Source organism: Centrocercus urophasianus, unplaced genomic scaffold, assembly GCF_019232065.1.
Source record: "Centrocercus urophasianus isolate 14NV4802_14NV808 unplaced genomic scaffold, USGS_Curo_1.0 seq_18, whole genome shotgun sequence".
NCBI classification, from domain to species: Eukaryota; Metazoa; Chordata; class Aves; order Galliformes; family Phasianidae; genus Centrocercus; species Centrocercus urophasianus.
The window spans coordinates 14,452,383-14,468,650 of record NW_024884733.1 but is presented as its reverse complement, the minus strand read 5'-3'; the positions used below and the strand labels follow the sequence as shown (position 1 = coordinate 14,468,650).

General features: G+C 41.0%; 1 protein-coding gene across 4 annotated transcripts in view; it reads left to right on the top strand.

Annotated features, from left to right (window-relative positions):
- LRRC8D (leucine rich repeat containing 8 VRAC subunit D) overlaps positions 1-15,383 on the top strand; it is a 44,431-nt gene extending 29,048 nt beyond the window's left edge. For 3 of the 4 annotated variants that reach the window (XM_042819570.1, XM_042819572.1, XM_042819571.1), the window contains exon 3: positions 11,705-15,383. In XM_042819570.1, the coding sequence (XP_042675504.1) occupies positions 11,707-14,277 (2,571 nt within the window). In that variant the 5' untranslated portion in view covers positions 11,705-11,706 and the 3' untranslated portion in view covers positions 14,278-15,383. Of the gene's footprint in view, positions 1-8,547; positions 8,569-11,704 lie in introns of those variants that run through there. The other variant, XM_042819573.1, reaches the window with a different exon arrangement.
- The last annotated feature ends 885 nt before the right edge of the window (positions 15,384-16,268 follow it).

The following is a 16,268-nucleotide window of genomic DNA, read 5'->3' as shown; positions in this document are numbered from 1 at the left end:
CGATAAGGAGTAATTCCAGCACATTGCTAACATTTTAAAACTCTTTTTGAATGTCTTAATTTGTGACTTTTCTGGTGATCAAAATGTTGCTAATATAGAAGATAAAAGGATTTTGTTTCTAACCCATGGCATAGACTTAAAGGTTCTTCCTTTTACAGCCAGTCAAGCTTGAAACTGTTGCCTCCCTCAATCATCCTGACATGTTATACAATATGAAATCTGGTGCAATTCAACTGAACTTTCGGGCTGTAATCTTTCAGAGGCAGGATACTTGGATTGCACAGTGTAAGGCCTTGATACAGAATGGGAAATTGAATCTTTTATGCAGTTCAAGTATTAAGTACTAGCAGTGTGTAGATGTTTGTCTAAAAGTTATGATTTTTTTGTTTGATTACCAAGGAACTCTGACCAAGACCCAGGTCCGAGCCCTGCAAAAAGGGATAGGATAAGGAGCACAGAGCATACAGTGCCACCATTGTGAAAGGCATCTGATGCTTGGAGTAATGAGACAGAGGGAGGATGCCCCTCATGAGTCAGGAAGAGGATTGCCATAAAGGTCTGTTATATAAAGAATGTTTTAACCCAGTGGTAACTCTGACTCTCATGTCAGAGCAAGCAACACAGCGAGCCAGTAAGCCTATTCTGGGACAAGGCATCAACTTTCCACTAAAGTTAAAGAAAGATGCTTGTCTGACTGATAACCAGCTGTTGTACTGGCTTTTCCCTTTCTCCAATTCAAATCAAGAATAGCAGCCATACTGTGCCTGCTTATACGTGATTTAACTTTGGTATTCCTGTAAAGGCCTTGAGGTCCAGAATCAGTTTACTGTGAGCGTGGATATGGCTGTGTCCATGTGCAAAAAAACCCTGCAGCTTCTGCAGCTTGCAGTAGAGATTGAACCTTCCTGCCAGTATCCCATTGCATGTTGTTACCATGTGACAGATGGCATCAGAGGAGCGCCCTGGCAAAATGGCGTCTAACTTAGGAGTGCATATGCAAATGTAAATTGAGTTCCTCCATGTGGGAAAAATGGCACCCACTGACATTCCTTGATGCTTATTGGATGTTTATGGAGACCAGACAGTGAATATGAGTGCAGTGAGGCAGAGAGTGTTGCATTTCAGCAATGGTGGCAACAGTGTGAAAGACAAGCCATGTTCTGGGTGGCTGCGCATAGCTGTCACACTACAAAATGAAGAGCATCTTGATCAGCTCATCTATGTGAATCAGCAGGTTACAACCAGGGAACTGTGTAAGGAGCTGAATATTCACTTCAGTGCATTGAAAACAATAGTGGCAACATTAGAATGTTGCAAAGTTTGAGCTATGTGGGTCCTGGCAACGCTCACACAGAAACAGGAAGAATACTGTGTGCAAGTTTGACAGGCCTATTGAACCAATGTGAAGTTGAATGTGATCTTGGATTGCACCATTACTGGTATTGAGATGTGATGTCACCACTACAAGCTGGAGTCAAAATGGCAGTCTATAGAGTGGTGATGTGTGAATTCCCCATTGCAGAAAAATTTCAAGACATAGGTCGTAGTGGGTAAAATGATGTGTACTGTCTTTTGGGATAGGAAATGGGTAATCCTTCTGGATTTCCTGGAACTTGAACAAACCGTCATCACTGACTGCTATATCACAATACTGACCAAGCTGAAGGCTCAAACTTCCAGTGTCTGGCCAGATAAGAAGACAACTTTCTCTTTGCATCGCAGTAATGCCAGGCTCCATATCAGTTTGAAGACCATAGAGCACATTGCCTGTCTTGTCTGGACTGTCCTACCACACCCACCATACAGTCTGGATTTGTTGCCCTCTGGCTTCTGTCTCATCAGGCTGATGAAGGATAGACTGTGTGGGCAACGTTTTCTCAGCAACAATGCTGTCATAGCAGCTGCGGAACAATGGGTCACTTCCACTGGTGCAGATTTTTACGAGCATGGCATGCAAGCTCTTGTTCATTGCTGGCAAAGATGTGTAGTTAATGGTGGTGACTATGTTGAAAAATAACGTCTTGTAGCTGAGAATTTGTTCTATCAAATAAAGTTATTGTGCTCTTTATTGTAGTTTCTATGGAAAATAAATAGGAGGCATTACTTTTAGAGCAACCTCTGTGTGTGCGTGTATCTATATATATATACATGCATGCATATGAAAAAAGATATGTATATTCTTGGTCAAAGGCAAGTTGTTGCAGAACTTTGGGATAAAGGAAATAGATGGTTTCATGGTTTGGTTTGGCCATGACTGATGATTATGGGAACGTAGTCATATGTATATTATTGCAGTACACCTGCATTCACAGGCAGCTATCCATGTGTGCAGAGGAGATAGTAGGAACATACAAAGCAACTGGCTGGTTGTCCTGATGTTCTTCACTGGATTCATGTTAAAAAAGTACCAGTCAAACATAAGAAATGGATCTGGTGGTATTTAAGACTACTTGAAAAATGTGATTGAGGTCACTGTATGGGCACTTTTTGGCCATTTGGTGTTTACTTCTTGTTGAGTTATTGATTTCAGATGTAAACAGAGCACTGAAGTAACCCCTGCATGTCTCCTGATAGTCATAGGATGCCTCCAGGCTATTTCATGCTAAGTGAGGTATGTGGCTGTGCCACCCCACCACTTAGGGGGCATCAGGTATGACTGTGTGTGCCTGTGGCACAGAGCTGCATCAGGGAAGGGCCAGACTGAATAATAGTAAAAGGTTTTGCACTTTCACCAGGGTGGTTGGCCACTGGGACAGGCTCCACAGGGCAGTGGTTGTGGCACCAGCTGCTTGAGTTCAAGAAGCATTTGGACACTGCTCTCAGAGATCAGGTTTGAAGTTTGGATGAAGCCAGGAGTTGGACTCAATGAACCTAGTGGTTGCCTTCCAACTTGGGATATTCTATGATTCTATGGTACATGATTCTAGAAATATTGCTGGAAGTGAAGTTACAGAGCAGTTTTTCTTGGGACAAGTCCCAGGTTGTCACCTTGTACAGGACACAAGACCAGCAAGAGGTTGGTGGCACCTCTCTGCAGAGTCCTTGCATTATGGGAGGCGCAGTCAGAGCCAGGACTCCGAGATCAGCCATAAGGTACTAGCACAAGCACAGGCTTTCTGCCTTTGCCCTGCTTTCCAAAATCTTGGCGTGCTGATGGAAGGGCTAGAAGACAATTTAAGAGAGGAGAACCTTCCTTCCAGCTCAGTGTGATGCTAATGCTGCATGGTGAGATTGCCTTGCTGTGTACTCGAGCTTTCTCAGGGCCTTTTGGGCTCACTGAGAAAGTTACCTGGTTTGGCTATGTGTGGAAACAGTGGCAACAACAAAGACCTGACTAATGTGTTTTCCTCCAACAAGAGGACTACTTTCCTTTTATTTCAAGAGCAGCTGGAGAGTGGCAGTTATGCTGCTATAAAGGATGAGTAACTTGCCAAAACTAGTTCAGGAATCGAGCACCTGGGGTGAGGGGAAAGCATTGTCTGCAGAAAGTGAAGAGCTGCATCTGTGACCTGATTTGCCCATTTGGTCAGCCAACCAGCTTACACATCTGTTGTAGGAGTCAGTCGGTGGGATGGTGTGTGACTGGATGGCTGTGAAGGCAGCTGCAAAGGTTATTGTGCACATGTGGTCATGGCTGCATTAATGGTGGCAAGGTGCTAGGGACAGGAAAAGAAGCAGGAGTTGTGGAGGGGCATCTTTTCCAGGAGGCAAGTACTTTGTGTTTTCACTTGTGCTGGGCTGAGCAGGTAGCTGGATGTCGCCCTGGAGCAGGAGTGAGATATACCCGCAGATTAGCTGGAGTCACATTTCTCCTTTCTGTATTTTTATGTTGTTTATTTGGAGTTAAATTGAAGTACGTACTCGAATTTTCATTGTCCTTGATACAGCAGAAGCGACTGAAAAAGGTAGGTTTCAAGGGTTGGTACATTTAATGCCTTTTTCCTGCATTCTTTTCTTTCATCATCCTCAAACAGTAGAAAGGAGGATGGCTAAGTATAGAGAAAAGAGGTAACTATAAACTGATCTGTCTGTAAGCGTAGCAATGTTTAGCCTTTGCAAAGATAGTGCATTAAATATTAAATTTGACTTTATTTTTAATAACACTGTTATTTCACTTTTTTTTCTGAAAGCCTGGTGGTTTTTGTTTTCTTGCTTTGAATTTTACAGCCCTGAACATGTCATCACTTAACAAATAATCAGTTTTAGATTGTAAGAATTCTGGGGCAAGGGTTGTCTGCCCGCTCGCTGCTGGAGAGCCCTCGGTGCAGAGGTTACAATTTCAGCTGGAGCATTTGGGTCAAACCATAACATAAACTTAGCAATAGTAAATATTTAAATTGGAGGCTGAATGGCTATGTTGGTGCTGGTGATTGGCAGCAGGCAACACAATAGAGCTTTACTAAACCCTTTTGCAGAGCTGGAAGCTTGCTTGTAGCTATGCTGCAGTCTACAAGTCCTTTGGAACATTTCTTTCTGTTTTTAATGCAACGTTTTGAATGGGATTTGAAAAAAATCCAGCATAAAAAGAAAGGAGGTGATGTGAATCCATTAGCAAAATTTCAAAGTGACAGCCTCCAGGTGATGTGTGGTAGTGTAATTCCTTTTTTTATGCTTAAGTACTGACAGTGAAGTACACACCCTGAATCAAACAATTATGGGACTAAATGGACTTAAGAAAATGACTTACCTCTTACAGAAAGGAGCTTAAGTTTAGTCGAGGGAAAAGAAATATAGTAATCTTAAATCTCTTGGAGGATAAATGCTGGAGCTGAAGGCATTTTGTCCTGGCGTGAAACCACTGAAGTTTCAGCTATTGGAAGCTTGGCAGGAATGTGGAGACATTAATAAGTCACAATTCATCTCTTGTTAAAGTTCTTACACAAGAAATCACCGTTGTTACCCATCTGACCAATATGCCTGAAGCACAGAAGATTTATTTGCTTGATAAAGAGCAGGTAGGGATGCAGCAGCCTATCTGTTGCTGTCAGGTGTCTGCCTGTGGGATGGGATGGGGGACGTGGGGCAGGGGGAGAGGGGTGTGAGAGGCTGCTCAGTGTTTGTCCAGAGTACTTTCTGCGATGTGGCTTTACAGCTACTCCTTGGTTTGAGTGAGGAAGTCACTTCTCCCAGGGGAGAGAAGAAGCTGCATGATGTTTAATTAGGAACATAGTTTGAATTTTGTCCTGTTAAATGTGCTTTCGTACCCTGGTTCTCAGCTGAGCTGGCACACCTTTGTACAGATCTTGGCAGGAACAGAGGAACTCTGATACATGAGTAGGAGACTGGTGTTACGTGCAGCTTTGTGTTTTAATTTGCCTTTCTTTCAGTTTTTTTCAGTTAAAGTGTGACCCTCTCCTACATAAATTCTAGCTAATGAAAGTGCCAGTGTGGGCACTTTAACTGCAGTATTTCATGTGTGTGCAAATCATATGTGAAAGTTCTGTTTAATATGTAAACCAGTGAGAGTCTGTGTTTGCTCTTCTGTCTGCAGAGATGAACCAGCTCAGATAGGCAACAATGGACCCTGTGCTTTCGTTAAAGGAACTTTTTGTCTGTTCTTGGCTCTGAATCTCTGTGAAGGTGCTGTAAATGTTCTAGTGCAAGGTCACTGGCACATCCATTAGAACTAAAATAAGGAAAGTATTCATTCAGAATAACTGGTGTTAGTTACTCAGTAAACCTGCTTACATTCTGATGGAAATGTGGTCTGGAAATGAAGTAAACCTAGACTCCTAGGTGTTGTGAGTTAGAGTGGAGGGGTTGCTTCTCTCTGAAGAGGGGCTTTTAAAGCCTGCAGCAACATGAATATCAGTGATGCATTTTGTTTTCTTTGGTAGACATTCCTTCCTAGTCTTTCTGTATGTTTTGGGTATGTAGTTAAAGGTACTAATATCTTCTGTATTAAGATTTGTATCTTCACAGACTGTGGCTTAAAATCACCAAAGGAGCAACTCAGTGCCAAGTTTAATTTCTTACAGCTTTTGAAGTTGCCCCAGTTCCTAGTGAAATCCACAACAAGATGAGACAGACTGGCAGTGTGTGTGGCTGTAGACCAGAAAAGAATATTTTTCAGAGGAATTGTATGAGTCACAGAGTGCTGTTTCTACCTGACATCAAGCAATTTTATATAACAATCTTTGTAGCCACAAGGACATACATATGTGCTTAACTTATTGATTTGTTTTGTCTTTCAGATTTCTGAGCTAAAAATAAGATTTCATTATACTTTTTGTCTTTTTCTCTCCCAATTCCTGAAAGGACTTTTTTAGGGACTAAAAGCAGTCTGTAGGGACTGGAATCACCAGATGTGCTTTTATTTTGGTGTAGTTTGCTTCTGCATCTTGATAAATTCCCAAAGTGCTCTGGCCAGTAGAAGTGCCAGATGTTTGCTGTGTTTCTGCACTTCTGATGGTGGTCAGGAAAGCACTGCAGAAACATCACTGGCAAGATATGAGGATAGCAGATTTTGGAAGGATAAAGGAATTAAACATTTAACACTGAAGTGCAAGCAGCCATTACGGTCTGTGTTGTGTAACTGCTATGTTTTATGTCCATGTGGGTTAAGTCAAAACTATCAATTTGAGTAGAAGTGCTTTGCATTGAACTGTGAGTTTTGTGCACGCGAGTTAAGCTGTCTTGTTGGTATTACTGGCTTGGGTTTGTGTTAGGAATTCTGTGAACTGAGATAGGAAGCATCTGCTCACTGTTCTTGTTCTTAGGTAAAAGAGAAAATGCTTTTTCAAGTTTGATTCCCTGCCTGTCTGTCACTGTTGCCATCACTAGTGATGTATCTGTCTTGGGTAAAAGGAGGGTGGAATTACCAGATGTCCATTTTGCTTTTGCATCTTGCTGAATTCCTGGTATCATGTAAGCGGTGGTGTTTCTAGCAGCAAGCTAGGTTTGGCACGGGTGTGTGCAGCTATGCTGAGGCGTGGTTTTGCCATCATCCTCAAGGTCCATTTGTTACTCTGCTCTAAGGTTTCTATAGACAAATGTATACTGCAGACGATTCATGTTCTCCATTAGAGAAGAAATTGCCTGTCAGTGCTCTATGTGCTCATGGACTGTTGCTTGCAGATATAAAAAGCATAAGTTCCTGCTGGATCCAGCCTCCATTGATCAGTTCTCCTAGATTCCTGCCTGTTGCCCTGCTAGGTGGCTTGTTGCAGAATGGTAAGAGTGTATGTGATTGTCAGACCTGAGCTGTCTCACAGCTTGTTATGGCAAGCTCTTTGCTGGCTATGCAGAGGGATGCTCGAGGGCCACTCTCATTGTCTGCTCATTTCCTTTTCCTGGCTTCTCTCTCAGAGCCTTTGTGGTTTCTGATGCTACTAAAGTGTGAGCAAGGAGCTCAGTGTTGCTGGACGTTCACCTTAGGATCTCTCTGAGCTTTTCAAGGTCAGAAACTGACTAGTCGTATTCTGGAAGAGGCTGAGCCCCTCACCTGCATCCTGAAGCCTTGGGATAAATGTGACTAAAAACTTAAGTTTGCACTTCTGGTCAAAGCAGCTCCTGTCATAGAAGACTTGTTCAGGAATAGCACAGCAGGCTGAATGGGAAGTAGTTCATTTTCTGTGCTCTGTGGAAACAGAACTCACATGTGGTAATTGCCAACTTAATTGTGTTAATGGCCTTTGGGTGCTTTTAGGAGCTACTCAGCAGTGCAGTGTTGAACTTCTGTCTTGAAAGTCATCCTTAAACAGACCTGGTGATTTATAGCAAGCAAAGACTGAGGTATGATTTGAGAGTTTATTGTTAGGGAAACTATGGCTGCTAATGCTGCTTCTCAAATACCACATTGATTACAAAACCATCTGTGTAGGAGTGATGTATAGCACTAGTCTTCCAAAGAGCTGATAAACAAGGAAGATTGAGTGTAAACACTTAAATAGCAGCATCCAAAAGTAGGTTAGAGTGTTATACAACCAGCTTTGAGGGGCAGAATTTTTGAAGATTAAAAAAAAAAACCAACATATTTTTGTAAATGGGTACTAATTTGAAACTAGTTCTATGAAGTGAGAATCTTATTTCTGTCTCCAGCATACTGAAGCCTAACGTGTGCGTGTGCAGCCTGAGAGGAATTGTGTTTTGTTACTTGTTCATTTACTGTCAATCTGGTCAATATTTTACATAAAGATGATGATTTCCAGTTGGGGAATTTATTTACAGTCTGTGTCAGAGAGATGATATGTTTTGTTTCAGTCAAATTCCAAAATTATAATGTGGTGAAGGAGTGGAGGTGCAATTCGGGGTGAAGAAGTGGAGTGGAAGGGTGTAGGGGATGCATTGGTGGTGGGTTTTCTTGTTCTTTTATTTCTCAGTGTGTTTGAATGGTGTTAATCCATCCTCCTCCTTAATCATGCAACTATCAAATAACAGCAATGTATTTTTCCATACATTTGAGTGTATACATTTTACACATTTAAAAGGCATTGTGAAACTCTTGTTCTGTTGTTGGAAATCTCCTTTGCCTTTGTTGCGTTCTCCTTTTTCAGTTATCGCTAATGATGCACACAGAGCATTGTGTGGTACACCATCTCTGAAGTTCTACCTTTGGATTGAAATACGGTTAGTTTTAAGTCACATAACTCTTCCCACAGCAATTTGCTTAGCCTAAAGTATAAAATGGATAAGTAGGGCAGATGCTACACATGTCTGTGTGTGCAGGATACATTCATTTAGTTCCTTGTGTGAGGCACAAAGACCGGATGGTGCCATGGTGGTGGTGGTTGCAGCTTGTCTGTGGATCAGCTAGTGCTTGTTGCTCCTGGCTAGAGGCAGTTCATACTGTGTTCACAGCACATCCAGGCCCAACTGGCTGTCTTCATAGGATTCTGCAAAAGTAGAAAAGCAAAGGAAGTGGGAATAGTTGGTAGGAAGAGAGTAAAATATACAGAGGAAATAAGTGGAGCTCTGTGGTGACTTTATCACAAGCAAGAAAGCAAAGTTATGGGAAAACTTTTCATCTCCAAAATTTCCTGTGGGAAGGAAGCAAATGATTTTGGACAGGGCACTATTTTTTTCTTTACAACTAGAAGTGTGTTGGTTTTGTTTTGTTATTTTTTTTTTTATTCTTAAAGAATTCTTGACCAGTTGTGGTGACAAAGCTAATTCAAGAATCTTCTTGTTTCTTGAGACAAAGTGCTCTTGTTCAGAGTCTTGGGAACCTGAGAGTGAAACAAGAGGTTCATGTGTTGTGATTCTGTTTTTATTTGTTTGTTTTAACTTTGAATTTGCTTTAACTTTAAATATGCTCTTAAAACAGGAGGGCCAGTGAATTACAGGGTCAGAAGATGAAGTTTTATCAATAAGTACAGGAAGAAGTAGGATGTAAATAAACATTAAAGTGACATACCAATCTGCTGCTTCCTTTTCCTCTAATTTCTGTATTTAAGCTGAAATATTTATTAGGAAATAAACCCAACACATTTACTTTGTGTTTCAGATTTTATAGTCTGGAGTAAATTAGAAAAATTCAACAGGTTAATCACATTCTGAGCTTTATTATAGCTTTGCCTTATGATTAATGAAAGTTTGACTTATGCACTTAATTGTCACTGTTGCTGATTTAACTTAGCATCTAACTTAGATTGTATTGTGATTGTCAGTTCTCACTGCAGTTGCATCTTTCTGTGATACATTTATATAATTTCAAACTAAACAAGGTCGTTTTAGTTTTAGAGCTCAATATTGTTTTAGCAGTGGAAAGGGAGATAGCATTTCTCTGCTTTGAGAATTTGCATTTTTCCTCCTTAGGAGGTAGGAAGAAGCAGTTGCACTTAGAACAGTTATATTAGCTTATATCAAAGAAATGTTTTCTAGAGAGAAACACCTCAGTGGCTGAATGGGGATATTGGATTTGGAGCTAGGGGAGTCTAATGCTATCCTAGAGAGTCATCCAGCTTACAGAACTGGAGACGACGGGTTTTGGAGAAAAGATTGTTTTGCTTAAGTTAGAAGTCTTCTTTATTTTGTATAGCTGTGCAGCCCTGCATATTGTACTGTAACAGGCTTGAGTCAAAATTTGTTCTTACTAACACGGAACTAACGTGCTATTTTAAAAGGAGACTATGTCCCTACATTCCGTATCAGAAACTGAAAGCTTCTCTCCAGGAACCACAGTTTGGAACTAGATCTCTGTGTCTTCTGCTGATGCTCAAGGTCTGTTTGGTGCCTTGTGTGTCATGAGGACGTGTTTTTACTGTGAAAAATCAGACGTTTCATCTGCATAGTACTTACTGAGTTGCCTGCTTACAGTTTTTGCACTGATGTTGTAAATGGAGCCCACAGTGGCCTTGAGGGGAGAAGGCACAGGACAGTGAGTCACAGCTCATGCAGTCAACCACAGGCTCAGATTTCCAAGTTTGCCTCTTACTCAGCCATGCCATCCCTACAGCTGGTTGTGAAACCCCAACCCCAATGTGGCACCCATAAAAGGAGGTGAAAATTAGCAGTGAAAAGGCTTCATATCAAATCCAAGGAATATTCCAGTCAATGAGCTTGAAGAACAGGTAATAAAAACTTAAAATAGTCTAAATTCAGTGTTGGCATAAGGAAAGCCCAAAACAAGGTACTGTATTGGATCCATTGTTCTGAGTACCTCTTAATATTTTGACTTTTCCTGAGCATCTGCAAGTGCTCACCATCACCACACTGTGATAATGATATAAAAAATATATTTTCCCCATAAAATTGAGGACATTGTTTTTCCCCTAAGTAGAAGAGAAGCGATTTACATTAGAGATTAAGAGGAAATATTTTTACTCAGAGGATGGTGAGGCACTGGCACAGCTGCTCAGAGAAGCTGTGGGTGCCCCATCCCTGGAGGTGCTCAAGACCAGGCTGGATGAGGCCCTGGGCAGCCTGAACTGGTGGGTGGCAGTCCTGCTTATGGCAGGGGTTACAATTAGATGATCTTTAAGTTTCCTTCCAATCCAGGACGTTTTATGATTCATTAATTGGGGAAACAATATTTGTATACATTACCATTTGATCCAGTAACTACGTCGTAGCTTTCTCAGTATAAAACATCATAAAAAACATCCTAAAATAAAATTGTACTGGGTTTTCACATAGTAATGGCAAGACATTCTCTTGTGGGTTGATACTTAAGGTGAGGGACTAATCCATCTGGTAGTCATTGTGGATGCTGAATAGCAAGAAGTGGGAGATAGACTGTTACTATGTTAGACAGAAAGAAATGAGAGGCCTTGCTCATGATGGTACAAGATGCCGTGCGAGTCATGACCAATGTGCAAAGCATCTAGCAAGTGCTATCTACTTTAAATACAAGGTACTACAAAAACAGTTAATGGTGAATTTCATATCTTCAAAGACCCAAGCAGTCAAAATAAAAAATCAGTCAGTAAAAATACAGAATCAGATTTTATACAAGGTAGTCAGTTTTTTCTGTTTGTTGCTAATACATATCAGCTACAGATCTCTTAAATATTTCAGTTGCATATACCAGGCCTCGGTGCTTGTACTGTGACGTGATAATCTTTCTGTTTTGATGCTAAAATAATGAGTCATTTCTGTACATATCCCTTTAGAGAAACGTATTGGGTGAAACGATAGACAACGTGTGATATCCAACAAAATATAATGGAAACTTACATTTTTTGAAGCTTATATGTCCATGGTGTGATTGTTTTTCAAATGGTAAAATAACCTGCTCACTGGTTTCATTTTTGTTTTCTTGTAGGAATGTTTACCCTTGCAGAAGTTGCATCGCTCAATGACATCCAGCCAACCTATCGTATCCTGAAACCATGGTGGGATGTATTTATGGATTATCTAGCGGTTGTGATGTTAATGGTTGCCATTTTTGCTGGAACCATGCAATTGACCAAAGACCAGGTGGTCTGCTTGCCAGTTTTGCAGTCTACTATAAACTCAAAAGCACAACCCAGCACATCAGGGAAGGCTGACTTTACCACTGTTGAAACAACCACTGGTCAAGGAGAAGAAGCATCAACAAGAACGGTTTCTTTTGGAAGTGCCCCTACTGTAACACCTGATGTACCTCTGAGCAGAGCTACCTCTCCTCAGTATCAACCCACTGAATCAAGTCAGGAGCTGAAGAAGGAGCAGAAGGATTCTTCAGGCCGCAAAACAAATTTGGATTTTCAGCAATATGTATTTATTAACCAGATGTGCTATCATTTGGCTCTTCCTTGGTATTCAAAGTATTTTCCCTATCTTGTTCTCATCCATACCATTATTTTAATAGTCAGTAGCAATTTTTGGTTCAAGTATCCCAAGACCTGCTCAAAAATTGAGCATTTTGTGTCCATATTAGGGAAGTGCTTTGAATCCCCTTGGACTACAAAAGCACTGTCTGAAACAGCATGTGAGGACTCTGAGGAGAACAAACAGAGGTTAACTGGTGCCCAGTCCCTGCCCAAGTATGTTTCCACTAGCAGTGATGAAGGAAGCCCAAGTGCCAGCACCCCCATGATAACAAAGTCTGGCTTCAAATTTTCAGCTGACAAGCCAATGATTGAAGTTCCCAGTGTCACTATTTTAGATAAAAAAGACGGAGAACAAGCCAAAGCACTGTTTGAGAAGGTCCGCAAGTTCCGGGCTCACGTGGAGGACAGCGATCTGATTTACAAACTCTACGTTGGCCAGACTATCATCAAGACTTTTAAGTTCATATTTATTCTCTGCTATACTGCAAACTTTGTCAACACCATTAGTTTTGAACACATCTGCAACCCAAAAGTGGAACACCTGATTGGCTACACGCAGTTTGAATGTACGCACAACATGGCTTACATGTTGAAGAAGCTGCTTATCAGCTATATTTCTCTCATTTGTGTCTATGGTTTTATCTGTCTCTACACACTCTTCTGGCTGTTCCGAATACCCTTAAAAGAATATTCTTTTGAAAAGGTCAGAGAAGAGAGTAGTTTCAGTGATATTCCCGATGTCAAAAATGACTTTGCTTTTCTTTTGCATATGGTAGATCAGTACGACCAGCTTTATTCTAAAAGGTTTGGTGTCTTCTTGTCAGAGGTAAGTGAGAACAAACTACGTGAAATTAGTTTAAACCACGAATGGACTTTTGAAAAGCTGCGGCAGCACGTTTCCCGCAATGCCCAGGATAAGCAAGAATTGCACCTTTTTATGCTATCGGGGGTCCCTGATGCAGTCTTTGATCTGACGGATCTGGATGTGTTAAAACTGGAGCTGATTCCTGAAGCGAAAATCCCAGCAAAAATCTCCCAGATGACAAATCTTCAGGAACTTCATCTGTGCCACTGCCCTGCAAAGGTCGAGCAGACTGCCTTCAGCTTCCTCCGGGACCATTTGAGATGCCTTTATGTAAAATTCACAGATGTCGCAGAAATTCCTGCGTGGGTGTATTTGCTCAAAAACCTCCGAGAATTGTACTTGATAGGCAACTTGAACTCTGAAAATAATAAAATGATAGGGCTTGAGTCTCTCAGAGAGTTGAGACACCTTAAAATTCTCCATGTGAAGAGCAATTTGACCAAAATCCCCCCCAATATCACAGATGTGGCACCACATCTGACAAAACTGGTCATTCATAATGACGGCACTAAGCTTGTGGTACTGAATAGCCTTAAGAAGATGATGAATGTTGCGGAGTTGGAACTGCAGAACTGTGAACTGGAGAGAATTCCCCATGCCATCTTCAGCCTCTCTAACTTACAGGAACTGGATTTAAAATCAAATAGCATACGCACAATTGAAGAAATCATCAGTTTCCAGCACTTAAAAAGATTGACTTGTTTAAAGCTGTGGCACAATAAAATAGTCAACATTCCTTCCTCCATTACCCACGTAAAGAACTTAGAGTCTCTTTACCTCTCCAATAACAAACTCGAATCCTTACCAGCCGCAGTGTTCAGTTTACAGAAACTTAGATGTTTAGATGTAAGCTACAACTCAATTGCAGTGATTCCAGTGGAAATAAGTTTGCTTCAAAATCTGCAGCATTTTCACATCACGGGAAACAAAGTCGACGTTTTGCCAAAACAGTTGTTTAAATGCATTAAATTGAGGACTTTGAGTCTGGGACAAAACTGTATTACCTCAATCCCAGATAAAGTTGGTCAACTGTTGCAGCTGACTCATCTGGAACTGAAGGGAAACTGCTTAGACCGTCTGCCAGCCACGTTGGGGCAGTGTCAGCTTCTCAGGAAAAGTGGGCTTGTCGTGGAAGATCACCTCTTTGACACTTTGCCCTTGGAAGTTAAAGAGGTATTGAACCAAGACACAAGCATTCCCTTTGCTAATGGGATTTAAGCTGAGGTGAAATGCTCAAGTAGCTAACTTCCAAACAGTAAATGCTAAAAAGTGTGGCTATTGTGAGACCATGCGTTTTTAGAAAGCAGATTTCCTTGGAAGGCGAGACTGGTAGTGGGATTATAAGAGGTGTAACTGAGTGTTCAATGTTTGCAGTGTTTTAAAAAGATTATTTCCAAAATTTTTGAGAGGATAAAGAGAACCTTAATAATCTCAATTCTTTTTTCCTTAAATTGTTTGTAACTTGGATGCTGCCGCTTTTGAATGTTTACAAATTTGCTTGCCTGCTTAAAGTAAATGATTAAATTGATGACCTTTTCTTACTATGCAAGTTATTCTTTAAGGTCTGGATTTACTTTAGTGCATTGTGGGAGGAAAAACAAAGATAAGTATTGTATATGGGACGGTTCTAATAGCACTTGAAACACACGTTGGTGTGTTGTTAGTGTTTAGCTACTCTCAGCAAATGAAGCCACCATTTTCCTGCACAAAGGTATGTGGTTTGCATGGGGCCTAATGTGTTTGCCCTCGTTCTTCATTCTGAAGGCCTCATGGTTTTGGATGAGATTTGTCTATGACTTAGTGTGACTCCTTCAGAGCTGCGAGGACCTGTCTTGTTCCACGGCTCTTCTACCCCAGCTTCCGTAAGGCTGCTTTGTCCTGAGTAGCAGGGAGTGGTAAAAGGGAGAGTAGTGCCACTGGCCTTCCAAGTTGGGGATAGTTTTGATGTTTGACTGTTCTGCACGATAACTTCTGAGAGTCATTAAACAGCAGGTGACTTTATTGCTGGTGTTTTGCTTCTCTTCAGAGTTTCCGTCTGGGAAACTCGAGACGTTTTACAAGAGTCAGTGATTATTTTGTTTCACAGCCCTTGCCCAGGAACAGGGTTGTCTGCTCTATTTTCCAGGCTAATGACAGAGACTTAGAATTACCCAAACGTGATTTAGCTTTATCACCTATTGTAGCATATCTTCCACACATAGACTTTAACTGTAGGATACCCTTACCCCAGCCCTAGTAATTTGAGATTTTTGAACATTTATGCACTGTTAGAGAACCCTAAATGTGTGCCAGATGAGTCATCAAATAAAGAAAAAAAGCAGACAGCGGTGAGTGTGGGATTTTTTTGTTTGGTTGATTTTGGTGATGTTGGTTTTTGTTGGTTTTTTTGTTTGTTTGTTTTTTGTGTTGTTGTTTTTGTTTTTTGTTTTTTAAACTGAGATTACGTTGCCAGAACCATGAAAGAAATACAATCCATTAAATCTGCAAAATCATCAGTTGTAAATCCTGGCCATTTACATTCCATGTCTGCAGAAAAGAAGTACTATGCTGGGAGATGATTACACGATTACTCATGGTTTAAACACAATTCCCTATTGTAGTGCGGTCAGGACTGAACTAGTCTGATGTTCAAGGGACTGTTCTTCTCACACACAAATCCTCATGCACAGCAATTTTTACTGCAGCTTCACCAGAGCTGCCCTGACTTACACCACTCTTAATGAGGGGATAGTTTAGGCCTAGGGGCATTGAGCAGTCAGAAATAATTTAAATACTACTCTTATGATTCTTGCACATTTTATTGTTAATCATTTACTATCAGTCATGCTAGGATGACTGTTCTCAGCTGTAGGTAGCAGTCTCCGAATACATACTTATGCCACATCTTTATGTGTACCAGGAGACTGGTTAGTGAACGGTGGTTTTCCCACTTCTTTGGAGGTACGGTCTATTTTCTCCTTGCCAGCTGCTGGTAAGCTTGTGATGCTGACAGTTCTGCAGCACCAAGGCACAGATTTGGCACAACACTTGCAGTTACTGATCTCTTCTGCACTGGGAAATGTTTGTGCTAATTTCAGATTGTTTTTTTTCGACTAGGAGTTGTTAAGGCTGCAGCGGATTTTTTGTTGTGCTTTTAAGAAACTCTTTCACGTGTTAATTTTTTGCACATAGATCACTTTAAAATGGCTGGACTCTTAGAAAAACTGTGG